The 22,789-nt window shown below is 44.0% G+C and overlaps 1 protein-coding gene across 1 annotated transcript; it reads left to right on the top strand.

The window, feature by feature from the left end:
- Positions 1 to 241: 241 nt before the first annotated feature.
- LOC124264703 (lysosomal Pro-X carboxypeptidase-like) lies at positions 242 to 22,220 on the top strand. The gene is made up of 5 exons (XM_046699471.1): positions 242 to 331; positions 18,162 to 18,294; positions 19,091 to 19,202; positions 20,050 to 20,257; positions 22,123 to 22,220. Exons 1-5 carry the CDS (start codon positions 253 to 255, stop codon positions 22,218 to 22,220), a joined length of 630 nt encoding a protein of 209 aa, XP_046555427.1. The 5' UTR covers positions 242 to 252.
- Positions 22,221 to 22,789: the final 569 nt, after the last annotated feature.

Consider the following 22,789-nt stretch of genomic DNA (forward strand, 5'->3'; position numbering starts at 1 on the left):
ATTGTAGGAAAGTAAAGCCATAATTTAAAATCACAAAAACGCAACGTTTAAGAATCTGGTAAGTTTTCATGTACTTTGAAAGTGTTGGGACTTATCTACCTTCTCAGGAGGACAATAATGTGACGATACAAGTCCACTATGTCTTGAAATTTGTGGCATTATAACTTTAGATTAGACACTGCTAATCTGGAACATGAAACATAAGTAGAAGTGATAACTTCCTGATTTGTTGAAGGACTATTGTCAACATGGATGAGGCTCAAGTTCCCACACCTGGTCGCGGGCGCTGTAGCACATAGCGCACCCCTCGCCATGCCTACGTTTGCTCCAGGTGAGTCCAACAACAACCCTCAAGGGTAGTCGTGTTAGGTGTCACCAGCATCTTTCAGTATGTCTGAGTAGGTCGTAAGGCCCTGTGACATTTCATGTTGTCAAAAAGACTCGTCGCTACTGTCTGTTTAATATTAATATTGAAACTGCTCTTTTTGTACGCTTAGCTAAGCGTGCTTGAAGTAACGTGGAAGCAATAGCTGGGCATGCATAACATAACGTGGAAGCAATAGCTAAGCGTGCCTGACGTAACGTGGAAGCAATGGCAGGGCGTGCCTGAAATAACGTGGAAGCAATACCTAAGCGTGCCTGACGTAACGTGAAAGCAATATCAGGGCGTGCCTGACGTAACGTAGAAGCAATAGCAGGGCTTGCCTGACGCAACGTGCAACCAATAGCTAGGCTTGCCTGACGTAACGTGGAAGCAATAGCAGGGCGTGCCTGACGTAACGTGAAGGCAATACAGGGTGTGCCTGACATAAGGTTGAACCAATAGCTAACGTGCCTGACGTAACGTGGAAGCAGTAGCAAGGTGAGCCTGACGTAACGTGGAAGCAATAGCTAAGCATGCCTGACGTAACTTGGAAGCAATAGCTAAGCGTGTATGAAGTAATGTGGAAGCAATAGCAGGGTGTGCTTGACGTAACGTGAAAGCAATAGCAGTGGTGTGCCTGATGTAACATTGAAGGAAAAGCAAAGCGTGCCTGACATAACGTGGAAGCAATAGCTAAGAGTGCCCGACGTAACATGGAAGCATTCGCTATGCCTGCCTGACGTAACGTAGAAGCAATATCAGGGCTTGCCTGACGTAACGTGGAAGCAATAGCTAGGCGTGCATGACGTAACGTGGAAGCAATAGCAGGGTGTGCCTGCCGTAACGTGAAAGCAATAGCAGTGGTGTGCCTGATGTAACATGGAAGGAAAAGCAAAAGCGTGCCCGACGCAATAGCGTGCCTGTAACTTGGAAGCAATAGCTAAGCGTGTCTGAGGTAATGTGGAAGCAATAGCAGGGTGTGCTTGACGTAACGTGAAAGCGCAGTGGTGTGCCTGATATAACATTGAAGGAAAAAGCAAAGCGTGCCTGACATAACGTGGAAGCAATAGCTAAGAGTGCCTTGGAAGCAATAGACGTAATGTGGAAGCAATAGCAGGGTGTGCTTGTAACGTGAAAGCAATAGCTGCCCTGACGTAACGTGGAAGCAACGTAACAGAAGCATTCGCTATGCCTGCCTGACGTAACGTGGAAGCAATAGCTAGGCGTGCATGACGTAACGTGGAAGCAATAGCAGGGTGTGCCTGACGTAACGTGAAAGCAATAGCTGGGCGTGCCTGACGTAACATAGAAGCAATATCAGGGCTTTCCTGACGTAACGTAAAACCAATAGCAGGGCGTCCATGAAATAACGTGAAAGCTATAGCAGGGTGTGCCTGACATGATGTGAAAGCAATAGCTAAGCGTGCCCTTACGTAACATGGAAGAAATAGCTAGGCGTGCCTGATGTAACGTGAAGGCAATATAGCGCGTGACTGACATAAGCTTGAAGCAATAGCTAAGCGTGCATGACGTAACGTGGAAGCAATAACTGGATGTGCATGACGTAACGTGGAAGCAATAGCAGAGTGTGCCTGATGTAACATGGAAGCAAAAGCGAAGCGTGCTCCACGTAACGTGGAAGCAATAGCTAGGTGTGCCTGATGTAACGTCGATAGCAATGACAGGGCGTGCATGACAAAACGTGGAAGCAATAACCAAACGTGCCTGACGTAACGTGAAAGCAATAGCAGGGCGTGCCTGACATAACGTAGAAGCAATATCAGGGCTTGCCTGACGTAACGTGAAATCAATATCAGGGCTTGCCTGACGTAACGTGGAAGCAATACCTAAGCATGCATGAAGTAACGTGGAAGACATTGCAGGGTGTGCCTGACGTAACGTGAAGGCAATACAGAGCGTACTTGACATAAGGTGGAAGCAACAGCCAAGCGTGCCCGACATAACGTGAAAGCAGTAGCAGGGTGTGCATTACGTAATGTGGAAACAATAGCTAAGCGTGCATGACATAGCGTGGAAACAATCGCTATTCGTGCCTCATGTAACGTGGATAGCAATGGCAGGGTGTGCCTGACGTAACGAGGAAGCAATAACTAAGCGTGCCTGACGTAACGTAGAAGCATCATCAGGGCTTGCCTGATGTAACGTGGAAGCAAGAGCAAGGTTTGCATGACGTAATGTGGAAACAATAGCTAAGCATGCATGACATAGCATGGAAGCAACATCAGGGCTTGCCTGATGTAACGTGGAAGCAGTAGCAGGGCGTGCATGAAATAACGTGAAAGCAATAGCAGGGTGTGCCTCACGTAACGTGAAAGAAATATCATGGTGTGCTTGACGTAAGGTTGAAGCAAAAGCTAAGCATGCCCGACTTAACGTGGAAGCAATAGCAGGGTGTGCCTGATGTAACATGGAAGGAATAGCGAAGCGTGCCTGACGTAACGTGGAAGCAGTAGGCGGGTGTGCCTGATGTAACATGGAAGCAATAGCAAAACGTACCCGACGTACCGTGGAAGCAATAGCAGAGCATGCCTGAGGTAACGTGGAAGCATTAACTAAGCGTGCCTGACATAACGTGAAAGCAATAGCAGGGCATGCTTGACGTAAGGTTGAAGCAAAAGCTAAGCATGCCCGACTTAACGTGGAAGCAATAGCAGGGTGTGCCTGATGTAACATGGAAGGAATATGCGAAGCGTGCCTGGCGTAACGTGGAAGCAATAGCTGGGCATATCTGACGTAACATAGAAACAATATCAGGGCTTGCCTGACGTAACGTGGAAGCAATAGCTAGGCGTGCATGACGTAACGTGGAAGCAATATGAGGGTGTGCCTGACGTAACGTGAAGGCAATAGCATGGCGTGCTTGACGGGAGGTTGAAGCAATAGCTAAGCATGCCCGACGTAAAGTGGAAGGAATAGCTGGGCGTTCCTGATGAAATGTGGAAGCAATAGCTAAGCGTGAATTACATTACCTGGAAGGAATAGCTAGGCGTGCATGAAGTAACGTGAAAGCAATAGCAGTGTGCCTGACGTAACGTGCGTGCTTGAAGCAATAACTAAGCATGCCCGACATATCGTGGAAGCAATAACAGGGTGTGCCTGATGTAACGTGAAGGTAATATAGCGCGTGCCTGACATAAGTTGGAAGCAATAGCTAAGCGTGCATCACATAACGTGGAAGCAATAAATAAGCGGGCCTGAGGTAACGTGAAAGCAATAGCAGGGCGTGCCTGACGTAATGTAGAAGCAATATCAGGGCTTGCCTGACGTAACGTGAAAGCAATATCAGGGCTAGCATGACGTAACGTGGAACCAATAGCTAAGCGTGCATGAAGTAACGTGGAAGCAATAGCAGGGTGTGCCTGACGTAACGTGAAGGCAATACAGGACGTGCTTGACATAAGGTGGAAGCATTAGCTAAGCGTGCCGGACGTAACTTGGAAGCAGTAGCAGGGTGTGCCTGACGTAATGTGGAAGCAGTAGCTGAGCGTGCATGACATAGCGTGGAAGCAATCGCTATGCGTGCTTGACGTAATGTGGATACCAATGACAGGGTGTTCCTGATGTAACGAGGAAGCAATATCTAGACGTGCCTGACGTAAAGAAGAAGCAATATCAGGGTTTGCCTGATGAAACGTTGAAGCAATAGCTAGGAATGAATGAATGAATCTCTTTATTTCCTCCAGATTATATTCCAAATATCATTATAAACATGTACATGAAATATTTACAGCAACATAATCACAGCAATATATTCACGACACATTCATATAGTCATATATACTGAGTCAAAAAAGAAACTTCACAAAATGTAATTTGGAAAATAATGAATTTTTTTTTCTGATGATACATCTATGTATCCGAAATGGGATCCTTATCTTTCGACTCTCGAAAAACGTTAGCAAAACCACTCAAACCCATCCATTCGTCGTGCAAATAACGTTAGTGCCAAATCAGATTTTGCACGTGCAGTCGATCACGTGATCTTCGCATCGAAGTTTCTTCATATGCACGTGTTTGCAATGGCCTCAAGAATTGAAAAAACACTTTTAAACCACAGTTCTAACGGTACTTGAAATGCCACGATTGTCAAATGTGCAACGTGAACGTGCTGTTGGCATGTTGCAAGCGGGAAGATCAGTTATTGACGTCGCAAGAGCAATGGGATGCAGCCATTGTACTGTGTATGACTTGCGAGGTCGTCTACAACAAACTGGCACCACTTCTAATCGCCCAAGGTCGGGTCGTCCACATGTGACGTCACGAGCAGAAGACCGTCAAATCGTCCTACGTCACCTACGTGACAGATTTCTTCCGGCTACACGAATCAGGGCTGAGATGTTTAGAGGTCGACTGTCCTCACAGACCATTCGAAATCGGTTGCGGGCTGCCAATCTCCATTCTCGACGTCCATATCGTGGGCCAGGTTTGACGCCGTTTCATCATCGTCAACGTCTGCTGTGAGCCCAACGTCAACGTCTGCTGTGGGCCCAACGTCACCTCCGATGGACCCAGAGAGACTGGAATCGAGTCGTCTTTAGCGATGAATCCAGGGTTACCCTCAGATTCGCGGACGGCAGGCATAAAGTCTGGAGACGACGTCGTAAACGGTATGCCCAATTTTGTGTACAGGAAGTCGACAGATTCGGGTGCGGAAGTTGCATGGTATGGGGTGCTTTCTGTGGGAACAACCGTTCCCAACTTCTGGTCATCCGTGGAAACCTCACAGCTGCTGCTTACCGCGACCAGGTGCTCACCCCTGAACTCGTTCCTTTCATGGCGGCTCATGGCCCAGGTCTACAGTACCAGCATGATAATGCTCGGCCGCATACTGCGATGTTGACACTAAAAATTCCTTCAAAACGCTGGAATCAACGTCATGGACTGGCCATCGACGTCCCCTGACCATATTCCAATAGAGCACGTTTGGGATGCACTTGGGAGAAGGCTTCGTGGTCTTGGGAACCAACCTCAGAATTTGCAGGAACTTGGCACTGCCTCACAAGAGCAATGGCACAGAATCCCCAACCACGTGTTCACAAGCATCAGGCAGTCGATGAAGAGACGGTGTCTGGCAGTGGTGAATGCGCGGGGCGGCCATACACGATATTGAACTGAGATATTTCGCATTTTTTATTCTTGTGACTTGACATGCTGTATACCCATGTTTTTGAATGGAACTAATTATGGCACTGTCAGTGTATCGAGTACATCACACAGATCTAAGCAATGAAATAATAACAATTGAACCATCTTACCATCTCTTGTTCTTTTATAGTTCCCTGAAGAAAGAATGTGAAGTTTCTTTTTTGACTCAGTATATATGTACACAGAAAAATGAAAAGTCTAGAATGCACAGTTTAGTGAGGGAAGCAAGGAATATAGGTATTTACAGAAGAGGACAATCATACATCTCCATGAAATTTCATAAATATCGTTAGTAACTAGTAGTTCACCCCCCAGAAAATAGTGATAACATTTCATCTTCAGATAAAAATTCTATTTGTACATATACATCCACATCAAAGAGATCTATAAGTTTTGAAAAGAAATTATTTCTGTTGTACATATTGTGTTCACAGTGTAGAATTACATGGCAGTCATAATCATTACAATATATTTTGCAGAGTTCACAACGTTTTGAGAATTTTCCCCTTGAGCTGATTTGTACACAAAACTGTAATATATCTTATATGATGTAAAAATACATCAAACAATACAATCTATGTACACCAAAGAAGTTGTGGGTCAAGCGATATCTATTCATATCGTGCCTTACACACACTTGGGAAACCCATCGTTCAGTTTCAGATTTATTTATGCAATTAATAGCTATTCTTCGCCATGACGATTTACATGGAAACCTTCCAAAATCGAGATAGTCACTAAGATAATTGAAGAGATTGTATTTTAAACTGGTTTGAATAAGTGTGTCACATATACTGTGTAAGACAGCTGTTCTGTTTTGAAAGGTGGCTAAATGTACACAGAAAATATCCTTAAATGAAGAGTTACACTTGCTGTTGCACAGCTTGCCGAGAAATAATAGTCTACATTTATCTATATAACCATCCATGCTCCACAATCCAAGGTTACCTAGCACTGAAGCAGAGGAAAAGCGCTTACCGAAACCCTGAATGCATCTGGCAAAATATCTCTGTGTACTTTCTACCAAGTCATAATCTTTACCTCGAAGAATGGGTAAAAGTTCACAACCGTAAAAGCTCGTTGGAAGTATCATTCTTTTCCATATTTTTACAGAAGAAGTAGGGTGGAGATCTTTACCATTTACACCAAGACCTTTTAGAGAATTTACAGATTGCCGTGCTTTCTGGCAGTATGAATATACTCTAGATTTTGGGGATAGATCAGACGAAAGTAAAATGCCTCCATACTTAACACAGTCACCTATTGGTATGTCTGAATCACCAAATTTGAAAGAATAATTACCCAGACGTTTCTTATATTTGAAGAAAATGACACAAGTGCTTTTAGAACCGTTATACGTTAGACGCCACTTACAAGCATAGCTATAAACAGTATCAAGTGATGATTGAAGACCTTTTGATATAGCTTTAAAAAGAGTCCATGATGCCATATGCGATCAAACGCCTTCTCATTGTCCATAAAGGCTGTATAAACTGGAGAACCTCTGCTTAGATAATATGATAAGCTTTCTTTTAGAGTAAAGACTGAAGTGGTTGCTCCATGTTCCTTTCTAAACCCAAATTGGAGCTTGTCTGGAAATGAGGGTATGTATTCTTGTACCCAGATTTCTAGTCTAGCCAATAAGACTTTTTCAAAAAGTTTACCAATACAAGAAGTTAGAGTTATTCCTCTATAATTTTTTGAATAATTTTTCGCCTTTTTATCTTTATATATTGGGATAATAACACCTCTTCTGAAAGTGCTAGGGACATATGCAGATCCTAAAATAGAGTTAAAAAGTGCCGTTAATGTATTTACGATGTCATCACCACCATAAATAAGATGTTCATTGTGAATACAGTCCGGGCCAGGAGATTTATTTTTGTGGAGATTACTGATATGTTCCTTTACTTCATCATTTTCAATATGTTTACATAGAATATCTTCTTTGCATGAGGATTGTTTCTGGCTTACATTTCTAACCTTCCTGTCAACTGTTATTAGAAAGTTGTTATCAAATAATGGAGAGTAATGAGGTTTGGTGAGATCTGCAAAGTAATCACCCCATAGTTCACAAATATCTTCTGCTGTGTTTGCACATTTATGACCAAATAATAGCTCTTTAATAACTGGACTCTGTCGCCTCATTTTGCGAACTGATTTAAAGAGAGTACCTATATCAGCGTCGGAGCACCTTTCTAATTCGCTACTTAAGTCTGACCGCTGTTTCCGTTTAGACTAACGATGTAATTAGCTGATTTGTAATTAATATACAAAGGCTAGTTAATTGTGCTTGGTTTACCATCAACCAACCACTCGCGTCTAACTACATGCAAGTTGTAATGCAAATCGTTTAGTCCGTCTGATTTCCAGAATGGCTTTAAATGTGCTTTAAAAACACCCGAAGGAATACACCGGGAACTGGCGGATTGTAAAGCATTTATAACATTACATGTGTACGATTCAATTTCATGGGGAGGTTGGGGATGAGAGGGGATAGTAATTTGTGAGAGAAGTCGGGAACTCTCCTCGCTGTATACGTTAATGTCACATTGGTCCGCTTTATGCCATTTTGGAAAATAGAGGCTATCAGATTTGCGTACATCGTCCTGTTGTCTAGATACATTAGTAAGACATGGGTAATGGTCAGATACAGCGTAGCTACAATCACCCATTACACAACAATAGGCAAGCTGATCGGTCAGGTGTAACGGGAGGAGTATGTAATCAAGGAGCGATTTAAATCTGCTGTCCTTACTTCTAAATGTATGGTCAGGCCCATGGTTGCGTAATGTACTAACAGCATGTATAAGATGCCGTTCTGTGATATAGTTATAAAGCACAATATCACGTGGGGATAATATGTTTTTACAGATATCTGCATTGAGGTCACCCAGTATAAAAGTATCACCCTTTTGACTAAGGATATCATACATATCAAAGAGTTGTTCAACTGCATCTACATACACAGAGTGCTGAACATTAGTAGAAGGTAGTCGGGAAGATATGACATACATATCAGGGTATCCATGTGCATATACAACTGCAGCAACAAAAAAAATCTGTCTTGGTCGCAATTCTGCGCAGCCTCCAGGTGGACTTATTGTTACGCAGTATGGCAACACCGCCAGCACCTCGAGAAGAAGTTGCTTTGTTACATATAGATGAAATGAGTGAAAAAACCATTAATATCATTGTGACTGTGGACATTATCTGGATTGAGCCAATGTTCTTGCACAGCAACAATATCAACATCATCTGGAATATTATTGACAATATCTTGACTATCATGTGTTAAGCCGCGAATATTCCATGATATTCAGCTTAAGCATGAAAGCAATAGCAGGGCGTGCTTGATGTAAGCTTGAAGCAATAGCTAAGCATGCCTGACGTAACATGAAAGCAATAGCAGGGTGTGCCTGATGTAACGTCGATAGCAATGGCAGGGCGTGCCTGATGTAACGTGGAAGCAATGGCTTGAAGTGCCTAGTTTAACGTGGAAGCAATAGCTCAGCGTGCCTTATGGAACATGGAATGAATAGCTAGGCGTGCATAAAGTAACATGACAGCAATAGCAGGGTGTGCCTGACGTAACGTGATGGCAATATAGCGCTTGACTGACATAAGGTGGAAGCAATAGCTGAGCGTGCATAACATAGCGTGGAACGAATCGCTATGCGGGCTTCACGTAACGTGGATAGCAATGGCAGGGTGTGCCCGACCTAAAGTGAAAGCAATAGCAAGGCGTGCTTGACGCAAGGTTGAAGCAATAGCTAAGCATGCCCGACGTAACGTGGAAGCAATAGCAGGGGGAGCCTGATGTAGCATGGAAGCAATAGCGAAGCGTGCCTTATGTAACTTGGAACCAAAAGCTAGGCGTGCATTACGTAACGTGGAAGCAATAGCAGGGTGTGCTTAATGTAACGTGAAAGCAATAGCTAAGTGTGCCTTATGTAACATGGAAGGAATAGCTAGGCGTACATGAAATAACGTGAGAACAATAGCAGTGTGTGCCTGACGTAACGTGAAGGTAATATAGCGCGTGCCTGACATAAGTTGGAAGCAATAGCTAAGCGTGCATCACATAACGTGGAAGCAATAAATAAGTGGGCCTCAGGTAAAGTGAAAGCAATAGCAGGGCTTACCTGACGTAACGTGAAAGCAATAGCATGGCTTGCCTGACGTAACGTGGAAGCAATACCTAAGCGTGCCTGACGTAATGTGGAAGCAATATCAAAGCGTGCATGACATAGCGTGGAAGCAATCGCTATCCGTGCTTGACGTAATGTGGATAGCAATGGCAATGTGTGCCTGACGTAACGAGGAAGCAATATCTAGGCGCGCGTGACGTAACGTAGAAGCAATAGTAGGGCTTGTATGACGTAACGTGGAAGCAATAGCAGGACATGCCTGACGTAACGTGGAAGCAACAGCTTAGCGTGCCTTATGTAACATGGAAGCAATATCTAGGCGTGCTTGAAGTAACGTGAAAGCAATAGCAGGGTGTGGTTGAAGTAACGTGAAAGCAATAGTAGGGCATGCCTGACGTAACGTGAAAGCAATAGCATGGCGTGCTTGATGTAAGCTTGAGGCAATAGCTTAGCATGCCAACGTAACGTGAAAGCAATAGCAGGGTGTGCCTGATGTAACATGGAATCAATAGTGAAGCGTGTATGACGTAACGTGGAACCAATAGCTAAGCGTGCATGAAGTAACGAGGAAGCAATTGCAGGGTGTGCCTGACTTAACGTGAAGGCAATACAGGACGTGCTTGACATAAGGTGAAAGCAATAGCTAAGCGTGCCTGACGTAACGTGGAAGCAGTAACAGTGTGTGCGTGACGTAATGTTGAAGCAACAGCTAAGCGTGCATGAGCTTGAAAGCAAATGCGTGCGTGATTGGAACGTGGATAGCAATGGCAGGGTGTGCCTGACGTAACGAGGAAGGCAATATCAGGACTTGCCTGATGTAATGGTGGAAGCATTAGCTTAGCGTTCATGACGTAACTTGGAAGGAGTAGCAGGGTGTGTGCCTGACGTAACGTGGAAGCAAAGCAATAGCGTGCATGGACATAGCGTGGAAGCAATCGCTATGCGTGCTTGACGTAACGTGGATAGCAATGGCAGGGTGTGTCTGACGTAACGAGGAAGCAATATCAGGGCTTGCCTGATGTAATGTGGAAGCAATAGCTTAGCGTTCATGACGTAACGTGGAAGGAATAGCATGGTGTGCCCGACGTAAGGTGAAAGCAATAGCATGGCGTGCTTGACGTAAGGTTGAAGCAATAGCTAAGCATGCCCGACGTAGCGTGGAAGCAATAGCAGGGTGAACCTGATGTAACAGGGAAGCAATAGCTAAGCGTGCCTTACGTAACATGGAAGTAATAGCTAGGAGTGCATGAAGTAACATGAGAGCAATAACAGTGTGTGCCTGACGTAACGTGACGGTAATATAGCGCGTGCCTGACATAAAATGGAAGCAATAGCTAAGCGTGCATCACGTAATGTGGAAGCAATATATAAGTGGGCCTGAAGTAACGTGAAAGCAATAGCAGGGCGTGCCTGACGTAATGTAGAAGCAATATCAGGGCTTGTCTGACGTAACGTGGAAGCAGTACCTAAGCATGCCTGACGTAACGTGGAACCAATAGCTAAGCGTCCATGAAGTAATGTGGAAGCAATAGCCGGGTGTGCCTGACGTAACGTGAAGGCAATACAGGACGTGCTTGACATAAGGTGGTAGCAACAGCTAAGCGTGCCTGACGTAACTTGGAAGCAGAAGCAGGGTGGACTTGACTAAATTTGGAAGCAATAGCTAAGCATGCATGACATAGCGGGGAAGCAATCGCTATGCCGTGCTTGACGTAATGTGGATAACAATGGAAGGGTGTGCCTGTTGTAATGAGGAAGCAATATCTAGGCGTGCCTGACGTAACATAGGCGTGCCTGAAGCAACATAGAAGCAATCTCAGGGCTATCCCGATGAAACGTTGAAGCAATAGCTAGGCGTGCATGACGTAATGTGGATAACAATGGAAGGGTGTGCCTGTTGTAATGAGGAAGCAATATCTAGGCGTGCCTGACGTAACATAGAAGCAATCTCAGGGCTATCCCGATGAAACGTTGAAGCAATAGCTAGGCGTGCATGACGTAATGTGGATAACAATGGAAGGGTGTGCCTGTTGTAATGAGGAAGCAATATCTAGGCGTGCCTGACGTAACATAGAAGCAATCTCAGGGCTATCCCGATGAAACGTTGAAGCAATAGCTAGGCGTGCATGACGTAACGTGGAAGCAATATAAGGGAGTGCCCGATGTAAGGTGAAAGCAAAAGCATGGCGTGCTTGACGTAATATTGAAGCAATAGCTAAGCATACCCGATCTAACATGGAAGCAAGAGCTAGGCGCGCAGGAAGTAACTTGAAAGCAGTAGCAGGGCGCGGTTGACATAAGGTGTCAGCAATAGCAGGGTGTGCTTGACGTAACGTGAAAGCAATAGCATGACGTGCTTGATGTAAGCTTGAAGCAATAGCTAAGCATGCCCGACATAACGTGGAAGCAACAGCAGGGTGTGCCTGATGCAACAGCATGGTGCCTGATGTAACATGCAATAGCGAAGCGTGCATGACGTAACGTGGAAGCAATAGCAGGGCGTGCCTGACGTAACGTCGACAGCAATGGCAGGGCGTGCCTGGCAAGGCATGGAAGCAATAACTTAGCTTGCCTGACATAACGTGAAAGCAATAGCAGGGCATGCCTGATGTAACGTGGAAGCAATAGTGAATCGTGCCTTACTTTACATGGAAGGAATAGCTAGGCGTGCATGAAGTAAGATGAAAGCAATAGCAGGGTGTGCCTGACGTAACGTGAAGGCAATATAGCGCGTGACTGACATAAGGTGGAAGCAATAGCTAAGCGTGCCTGACGAAACGTGGAAGCAATAGCAGGGTGTGCCTGATGTAACATGGAAGCAATAACGAAGCGTGCCCGACGTAACTTGGAAGAAATAGCTAGGTGTGCCTGATGCAACATGGAAGCTATAGCAAAGCGGGCCCGACGTAACGTGGAGGCAATAGCAGTGTGTGCATGACGTAACGCGAAAGTAATAGCAGGTCGTGCCTCATGTAACGTGAAAGCAATAGCATGGCGTGCTTTAAGTAAGGTTGAAGCAATAGCTATGCATGCCCAACGTAACTTGGAAGTAATAGCCAGGTGTGCCTGATGTAACATGGAAGCAATAGCGAAGCGTGCATGACGTAACGTGGAACTAATAGCATTGCGTGCCTGACGTAACGTCGATAGCAATGGCAGGGCGTGCATGACGAAACGTGGAAGCAATAAATAAGCGGGCCTGAGGAAACGTGAAAGCAATAGCAGGTCGTGCATGACGTAACGTAGAAGCAATATCAGGGCTTGCCTGACGTAACGTGAAATCAATATCAGGGCTTGCCTGACGTAACGTGAAAGCAATAGCTAAGCGTGCCTGACGTAACGTGGAACCAATAGCTAAGCGTCCATCTAGTAACGTGGAAGCAATAGCAGGGTGTGCCTGACGTAACATGAGTTAAGTTGAGTTGAGTTGGGCTTTACGTCACATCGGCATTATTCCAGCCATATAGTGACGAGAACAAGTCTGCATTAATATACATTGTAAGTACCAAGTGGTTTCATTTCAAAGACACACATTCATTACATTGTCATTTTGGAACAGAGAATGTCATAGCACTAAATTGAAAAGCAGGTAAAATCGTTAGTGACATTACACAGTTACAATTTATGATATAGATCAACTTCCCTCAGGTAATTCAGTATCAGATGAGCGCTCACGCGGGAGAACAGATCTTTCAGATTGGTTGCGTGATAATGCGAGTCCCTTGCAGGTTTAAAGTCCACACAGTCAAGCAGAATATGTTTGACGGTGAAAGCCTCATCGCAGGAGAGACATATGGGGGTTCCATCCCCATCCGTTTTTAGCAGATAGTCATGTGTAAATCGACTGTGGCCAATACAACATCGTCGTAAAATTATTTCATCACGTCTTGACTGGCAACCCAAGTAGGTATAACCGATTGTTGGCTTCAATTCATGGAGTTTGTTTCTTCCCACTTGAGTTTCCCACCTTTTTTGCATCAGGTCCCGAGTATAGCTTTTGATAGTGGGTTTGAAATCACTGTACGGGATTAGCAGTGGAGATAGGGGCTTTTCAAGAGCTGCTTTTGCTGCAGCATCGGCCTTAGTGTTACCTGCTATGCCGACGTGACCCGGCAACCAGCAGAGGACGATGTCATATTGACCACTAGAAAGGTCGTTGTACAGTTCTAGTATGTTCAGGATGATTGGGTGACTTGAAGTCACGTTTAGAAGTGCTTGAAGGCAGGATAATGAATCTGTAAAAACGATGAAGTTTTTGGACTGATTTTGCTGTTGAATGTAGGTCAAAGCTGAGAAAATAGCTTTGGCTTCAGCGGTGAAAATGGAGCTGTTGTCGGGGATCCTAGAGGAGACAGTCTTGGATCCAATGACTGTAGCGCTGGCAACTTGGCCATCGTCCTTGGATCCGTCTGTGAAAATGGATCTGTGAGTGTTATACTTCGAACGTAACTGGTTGTATTCCTGTTGGAACACCAAAGGATTTGTTTCAGACTTTTTGAGTTTGGTGAGGGTGCGATCGACCTGTGGTTTCACCATTTGTCATGTTGTTGAGGACAGAAGTCGGTATGGTGCAATGATGTTGAGATCAATTTTAGCTGCAGATATGTGTGGTTTGATCCTGATTCCAAGTGGTGGAACCAGGCTTGGCAGTTTAGGAAATAAGTTTTCATAGGGCGGGTTGAAGACACAATTGTATGCTGGATTGGACTCATTTGAACGTAATTTAGTGATATACTGCAGTGAGAGTTTAATGCGGCGTTGCTCAAGGGAAGGTTCATTGGCCTCCGCATATAGACTGTCTACCGGAGAGGTCCTAAAAAGCTCCCAGGCAGAGCCTCAGCCCTTGGTGGTGGATAGAGTCTAATTTTTCTAAATTGCTTTTGCAGGCTCCACCGTAGACAATGGAGCCATAATCTAGTTTACTGCGAACTAATGATCTGTACAAATGAAGGAGGGTGGTCTGATCCCCTCCCCACTCTGTATTTGAGACTACTTTTAGCAAGTCTAGAGCCTTCAAGCACTTTGTTTTCAAATATTTTATGTGTGGTAAAAAATGTCAGGTGGCGGTCGAATATGAGTCCAAGGAATTTGGCCTCTTCTACTACCTTGAAGGGAGTACCATCTAAAGTTAGGTCTGGATCCTTGTCTGGTTTGTATTTACGACAAAAGTGAATACAATTTGTTTTGGATTTTGAAAACTTAAAATCATTTTCATTGGCCCATTTTTGGATTTTGTTAAGGCAGAGTTGTAGCTGCCTTTCTATTGCGTGCATGTTCTTACCACGACATGAAATATTGAAGTCATCCACGAAAAGGGACCCATCAACGCAACTGTTCAGAACGTTTGTGAGGCTGTTAATTTTGATGCTAAAAAAGTGTGCATGACATAAGATGAAAGCAATAGCTAAGCGTGCCCGACGTAACGTGGAAGCAGTAGCAGGGTGTGCCTGATGTAATGTGGAAGCAATAGCTAAGCGTGCATGACATAGCGTGGAAGCAATCGCTATGCGTACTTGACGTAACGTGGATAGCAATGGCAGGGTGTGCCTGACGGAAAGAGGAAGCAATATCTAGGCGTGCCTGACGTAACATAGAAGCAATATCAGGGCTTGTCTGATGTCATGTGGAAGCAATAGCAAGCGTGCATGACGTAACGTGGAAGCAATAGCAGGTTGTGCTTGACGTAACGTGAAAGCAATAGCAGGGCGTGCATGAAATAACGTGAAAGGAATAGCAGGGTGTGCCCGACGTAAGGTTGAAGCAATAGCTAAGCATGCCCGATGTAAAGTGGAAGCAATAGCAGGTTGTGCCTGATGTAACATGGAAGCAATGGCAGAGCATGCCTGATGTAACGTGGAAGCAATACATAAGCGTACCTTACCTAACATGGAGCAATAGCTAGGCGTGCATGAAGTAACATTAAAGCAATAGCAGGGTGTGCATGACGTAACGTGAAGGCAATATAGCGCGTTTTGACATTAGGTGGAAGCAATAGCAAGCGTGCATGATGTGAGGACGAAGCAATAGCAGGGTGTGCCTGATGTAACGTGAAAGTAATAGCAGGGCGTGCCTGACGTAACGTGGAAGCAATAGCCGGGTGTGCCTGACATAACGTGGAAGGAATAGCAGGGTGTGCCAGACGTCACGTGAAGGCAATATGGGGCATGCCTGACATAAGGTGGAAGCAATAGCTAAGCGTGCATGACGTAACGTGGAAGCAATAGCAGGGTGTGTCTTACGTAACGTGGCAGCAGTAGCTGTTTGTGTCTGACAACGTGGAAGCAATAGCTAGGCATGCGTGATGTAACGTGGAAGCAATAGCAGGTTGTGCCAGACGTAACGTGACAGCAATAGCAGGGCGTGCCTGACGTAACGTGAAAGCAATAGGAGGGAGTGCCTGACGTAACCTAGAAGCAATATCAAGGCGCGCCTGAAGTAACGTAAAAGCAATAGCCAAGCGTGCCTGACATAACGTGGAAGCAATAGCTAGGCGTGCATGACACAGATTGGAAGCAATAACATTGCGTGCCTGACGTAACATGAAAGCAAAAACAGGGCGTGCTTGACGTAACATGGAAGCAATCGCTATTCGTACCTGACTTAACGAGGAAGCAATGGTAGTATGTGCCTGACGTAACGTGGAAGCAATAACTAAGCGTAACTGACGTAACGTGAAAGCAATGGCAGGGCATGCCTGATGTAAAGTAGAAGCAATATCACAGCTTGCATGAAGTAATGTTGAAGCAATAGCAGGGTGTGAAGGACGTATCGTGAAGGCAATAGCAGGGCGTGCCTGACATAACGTAGAAGCAATATCAGGGGTTGCCAGACGTAACGTGGAAGCAATAGCTAGACGTGCATGACGTAACGTGGAAGCAATAGCAATGTGTTCCTGACGTAACCTTGAAGCAATAACTAAGCCTGCCTGACGTAACGTGGAAGCAATCGCTATGCGTGCCTGACGTAATGTGGAAGCAATGGCAGGGCGTACCTCACGTTACGTAGAAGCAATAACTGAGCGTGCCTGACGTAACGTGAAATCAATAGCAGGGCGTGCCTGACGTAGCGTAGAAGCAATATCATGTCTTGCCTGACTTAATGGTGAAGCAATTGCAGGGTGTCCTGACCTAACATGAAAGCAATAGCAGGGCGTGCCTGGCCTAAGGTGAAAGCAATACCATGGCGTGCTTGATGTAAGGATGAAGTAATAGCTAAGCATGCCCGACGTAAGGTGGAAGCAATAGCAGGGTGTGCCTGATGTAACGTGGAAGCAATAGCTAACTGTGCCTTAAGTAACATGGAAGCTAGGCGTCCATGAAGTAACGTGAAAGCAATAACAGTGTGTGCCTGACGTAACGTGAAGGCATTATAGCGTGTGCCTGACGTAAGGTGGAAGAAGTACCTAGCTGTGCATCACGTAACGTGGAAGCAATAGCAGGGTGTGCCTGATGTAACATGGAAGCAATAGCTAAGCGTGCCCGATGTAACGTGTAAGCAATAGCTAAGTGTGCCTTACGTAACTTGGAAGCAATAGCTAGGCGTGCATGAAGTAATGTGAAAGCAATAGCATTGTGTTCCTGACGTAACGTGAAGGCAATATAGCGCGTGCCTGACGTAACGTGGAAGCAATAGCTAAGCTTGCATGACGTAACGTGGAAGCAATAGCAGGGTGTGCCTGACGTAACGTGCACCTACATGTCTTACCCCAGTTTGTCTCAACCCTGAACATTGTTCAAGATGTTAATCTGGCAGTATGATCGTAGATGCACGAACCAGTTAGTTTTTTTGTTGCAATGCCACACCGGGACACTTGCGTTTCCCGTTTGTGTTATGTGAGATTGGATAACAGTTTCCTGTGAATGTTTGCCTGATATGATGAAGATGATATTATGTGTCAGAGCTCTGACTGACATACTTTTGTCAGGATGAGCGGTTCGTTGATTTCTTATTTAACGCCCTACTCAGCAATATGCCAACTATGAGGCGGCGGTCTCGATCAGACAATCCAGTGATCAACATCATGAGCATCGATCTACACAATTGGGAAACAGTGACGTGTCCACCATACCCGCGAGCCCGACAACCCGTTAGTTGTCTTTTACGACAAGCATGAGTTGCTGAAGACCAATTCTAACACGGGTCAAGAGCGTTTGTAAGTATCAGGACATTGAACATGTAAACAAGTGAATGAGCAACGAAGGAAGTACGAGCGTGAGCTTCCGTCCAAGGTGGCGACAAGGTGTTCAATCTCACAAAAAAACTATTGTCCAATCTCGCATGAAACGTTTTTACAATCTCACATGAAACTATTGCCCAATGCAATCTCACATGAAATTATTGTCCAATGTAAAACGATATCAGGTATCAAGAATATATAAATTCATATGGATAACGGTTTCCTTTTTAGGTGAACTTAGGTCTCGATCAAGACAGCAACAACTTACATGTTCCTTTAATCGATTTTCTTTTCGTTATTCCAGACTATTTAATAGGGGCCGGAGAAGACATCCGCGTGGTGCCAGGATGTTACGAGACTGTGTCTGCTGCTTTTGACAAAGTTCGGGAAAATCTGAAAACGGATTCCGGTGTGAAGAGTCTACAGTCTCTATTTAGGTACGGATAACTCGAGAACTGATTGTTACAAACAGCCTATACCACTGAACGTTGTCTCTCAGTGATCGTCTTCCTGGGCAGGGGAACTGTCTACAAAAGTTCAGTTTCCACTAATGCCGAACTGGGATCCGGGTTAGAATTGATCTTCAGTAACCCATGCTTGTTGTAAGAGGCGACTAACGGGATCTGGTGGTCAGACTTAATTGACTTGGTTCACACATCCCAGTTGCGCAGACCGATGCTCATTATTGTCTGTTCCAGACTCGATTATTCACAGGCCGCCGCCCTATTGCTGGAATATTGCTGAGCGCGGCGTCAACCTAAACTCACTCACTCACTATGATCAATTAACATGTAATACACTCTTGAAAGGGAAGGTTTGGTAGCCTAGTGGTTAAAACGTTCGCACGTCACGCCAAAGACTCGTGTTCGATTCCTTATATGGGTGCAATGTGTGAAGTCCATTTCTGGTGTCCCCATGCGTGGTCTTGCTGGAATATTGTTTAAAAAGCGGCGTAAAACTAAACTCTCTCACTTCTTGAAAGGAGACTCTGTGGTACTAGGATTGTAATGTAATGAGTGAATGAGTGATCTAGTTGGGTTTTACGCCGTTTTAATTAGCAATATTCCAGCAGTACCATGGCGGGGGACACCAGAAACGGGTTTCACTTTTTGTACCCATTTGGGAAACGAACTCGGCCTTTCGGCCAGACAAAAGGCTTTAACTACATGGCTACCCCACCGCGTAATGTAAACAATAATGATGACATGAAAGTGTTTTTCTTTGTCTGTTTAGAGTTTGTGATTTTGACCAGACAAACAAGCGGGATGTTGACAATCTGATGATGGATCTGGTCGCACCAATCGTATCAACAATACAATTCAACAACGTCCGTCCAGGTTCACTGGTATGTTTGTACATATCTTTTAACTGTGGAGTCGGATATCTTTTTAATTATGGTTTTATTCATTTCATAGTTACATAGTTACATATTTTAGTAACAGAGGTGAGTGAGTATGGTTTAACGCCGCTTTTAGCAATATTCCAGCAATATCACTGAGGGGGACACCAGAGTCGGATATTTGCATTATCCTTACAAACATTCAGATACAACAAATGGATGTGTATATTGTTCACTCATCCATCAATGTCGACTGAAATTATTCATGAAAGACTTCTGACATATGTGTCATATATTTAACGTACCCTAGGTCCATTAGACCATGATTTTTTTCAGTTTAAAAACATAGCGTATGCGCACGGTTGCTTGTGTGTGTGTGTGTGTGTGTGTGTGTGTGTGTGTGTGTGTGTGTGTGTGTGTGTGTGTGTGTGTGTGTGTGTGTGTGTGTGTGTGTGTGTTGTCTGTACCACATAATGTGTGTGTTTGTGGCTGCACATACTGATAGTCCAAAGACACACCCTGTCATGGTGCGTGGACTTGCGTGAGAGTAGTGCTTTTGTAATGGCCAATGCCGGTTTTCTAATGCAATCTCACTTAGAAACCCTGCCATGTATGTGTTGGCGTGTGTGGCGTGTGTTTTCGAGGTTGCCGAAGGACATATCTGCTTCACACTACATGCTTAATGCGGGGCGGTGGGGTAGCTTTGTGGTTAAAGCTTTCGCTCGTCACGCCGAAGACTCGGGTTCGATTCCCCACATAGGTACAATGCGTGAAGGCCATTTCTGGTGTCCCCCGAGGTGATGAACTAAACTCGTTCACTCAAGCTTAATGTGGTCGTGTGTGTATTCTGTAGATGGTCATTCCAAATCATACGATATCCTCAATGTGCAACGTGCTGGCCGACAAGACCACGGGACTCCCTCTCCAACGTCTTGCGGAGTGGGCCCGCATCTACAACCAGAACTACACAGCCCAGAAAGATCAGTGCCGCAACTCGACATTTGCCTCCCTTGTCAGCACAGGCAGCGTCATCAACTACGGCAACGATGATGCATTTTCAAGTGCGGTAACCCTTGTGTAACCTATAGATTTCACTTTCTCAATATATCAAATAATTCTAGAGGGGTTAAGTCCCACTGGTTTATTGGCACTCAATCCCCATAAGTACTCTAACTGTACTTTAATGAAAAAGTGTAATGCCAGATGTAACATATAATTTGACCACTTTCTTAAAAGAAATGTGTTTTCAGACACTTACCTATGTATGATGTTTAAGATTTTCTGTTTTCTCCCTGGAATGAAAAGTGAGTGAGTGAGTGAGTGAGTTTAGTTTACGCCGCAGTCAGAAATATGCCAGCTATATGGTGTCGGTCTGTAAATAATCGAGTCTGGACCACACAATTAAGCGATTAACAGCATGAGCATCGATCTGTGCAATTACGACAAGCATGGGTTACTGAAGGTTCATTCTAACCCGGACCTTCACGAGTTGGAATGAAAAGGCCAACGATTGTGGACACTACTACAATCAGTAATTGGGTTTGCCACCAAATTGATAGTTCCTTAACGCTCGTGATAGGAAACGTCCGTCTGTCAGCTTTCTTATATGTACATATTTTAATTTAGATGTCTATGTCAGTATCTTACCTATGATTGGTTTGTACAATGTAAGGACATAACGAAACGTTTAGGAGACGAACGAACACATCGACGTCCTCAACGTCCTCAAAGTTGTCGATGTTGCCCGCTTTCGAGTGAGTGAGTGAGTGCGTGAGTAAGTTATAATTTAAACTCACATCGGCAGTATTTCCTCCATATCGTGACTAAGAAAGTTGTAAATTTATACATTAATAAAACAAATTTAGATAACATACTTACCTGGCTGCAAAGGACAGTAAAATAACTAGAATGTCATAGTTGTAAAACTAGAATGAAAATCTAAAACATCTTAAAGGTCACATGCAACGTAAAATACAACTTTGCAGAATCTGATACCTTTCGGTGTGGACTTACTGAAACAAATCATCAAAAATGCAAATTCAACTTATAAAGTTGAAAAATAACGCGATGAAAAAAACCGGGCGAATTCGGAGTTCAAACGATTCACTAATTTTCCCCCAGCGCTTGGGGGAAAAGTGGTTTCAACAGCTGGGCTGCGCTCATAGCACATGCGCAGTGAAATATAGGTTCGCGCGCATCTTGGATTGTCCGGTGAATAATCAGTAAAGGCTTTGGTGTGAGCTATATTTTTTAATGTTTTGTTGATATTTCACAGGCGCGAGCTTTTAATATGTTATAACAGTAGATTACAGATTTAACTGTTTATATAATTTCATTTGTCTATTTCACCACACGTTCTTCTTACCGAGTCACTTTCTGAGTTCGATACTTAAAAGCAATGTCATTATTTAGCGTTGACAGAATTTCTAACTGTGATATAGATATGTCGTTGTCACAGACAGTTTCTAGGGAAGTAAACCCAAGTACAAAATATTTCACTTTTGATTTGCGATTGTATGCTTATAATTTTGTTTATATGTTTTTCATAATCAGCAATGTATATTATATGTCATGAATAAGTGATAATTGTGTTTTAATTATGTTTGATTTTTTGGTTGCATGTAACCTTTAACTATGAAACACAATACAATATATAAAATACAGGCTATAGATTTCCAACAACTGAAGGTAGATCACTGCCCACTTCGGAAAGCCATCTCGTCCATTTGTAAGTATATAAATAGACATGTGGACCTGGGTAGATCCTAACGCAGAACTGTTCAGAACATGCAACATAAAATGATCATTATCTTTACATAAAGTGAGTATTTTAGGTCATGGCCTGTATTCCCCCCACATTTTAAACTAAAAATGCTGAACCAATTAATATGCATAATTTATCTTTACATTGAATTTGAAATTCCAGTTCGTCAGTGGAGATATCAACAATGCACCCAAATTGGGATGTTCGTTGCGGCAACTTCAGACAGGCAGCCTATAGGAAACGCAGTAAGTGAAGAGTGAGTACACAGCCTCAATTATTCGTAACATATATACTTATATTCGTAACAGAAACTCTCACATAAAAAGTTTTGGTTTTTTTTCCAGGCGATCCTGAAATACTATATACTCAGAAATTCTAACCGACACGCCTTTGGACAATATTTTAGTCACGATTTTGTCAGCATATATGTTGGACAACTCAAAGTGGTGCAAGACGAATATCTTGGTTAGAAAACCAGGGCAGCAATCCGCAGGAGATAGAGCGCCAAGATCAGCTTAAAACCCTTACTTTACATAGTCTAGCTTTGTATTGAGGAACGCAGGAGTGAACTTGACGGTATTTCAATCAAAACTTCTAATCATGGCAAAACTGGCAAACAGCAGTCATTGACTGTGTGCGAGTATGGTGTTACACTACTTTAAGCAGAAATTGGACCCATGTAGGGAATCGAACCCTGGTCTTCAGCGTGACAAGCAGACACTATAACCACAGAGCTACAACACTACCACTTGCAGTGCCTAAGGCAGTTATTCGTCAATATTGTCTTATGTCATCAATAGTATCTAACAGGTGGGAATATGGTATTGAT

The sequence above is a fragment of the Haliotis rubra genome, unplaced genomic scaffold, assembly GCF_003918875.1.
Source record: "Haliotis rubra isolate DU_JTF1 unplaced genomic scaffold, ASM391887v1 Scf1208, whole genome shotgun sequence".
In the NCBI taxonomy this organism is placed as follows: domain Eukaryota; kingdom Metazoa; phylum Mollusca; class Gastropoda; order Lepetellida; family Haliotidae; genus Haliotis; species Haliotis rubra.

What these genes read in the sequence shown, in the direction of transcription:
- LOC124264703 (XM_046699471.1), top strand. Translation starts at nt 253, where the DNA reads ATGAGGCTCAAGTTCCCACACCTGGTCGCGGGCGCTGTAGCACATAGC. An exon ending in CATGCCTACGTTTGCTCCAG is followed by an intron (nt 332 to 18,161) that starts GTGAGTCCAACA and finishes TCGTTATTCCAG; the next exon opens with ACTATTTAATAGGGGCCGGA. An exon ending in AGTCTACAGTCTCTATTTAG is followed by an intron (nt 18,295 to 19,090) that starts GTACGGATAACT and finishes TTGTCTGTTTAG; the next exon opens with AGTTTGTGATTTTGACCAGA.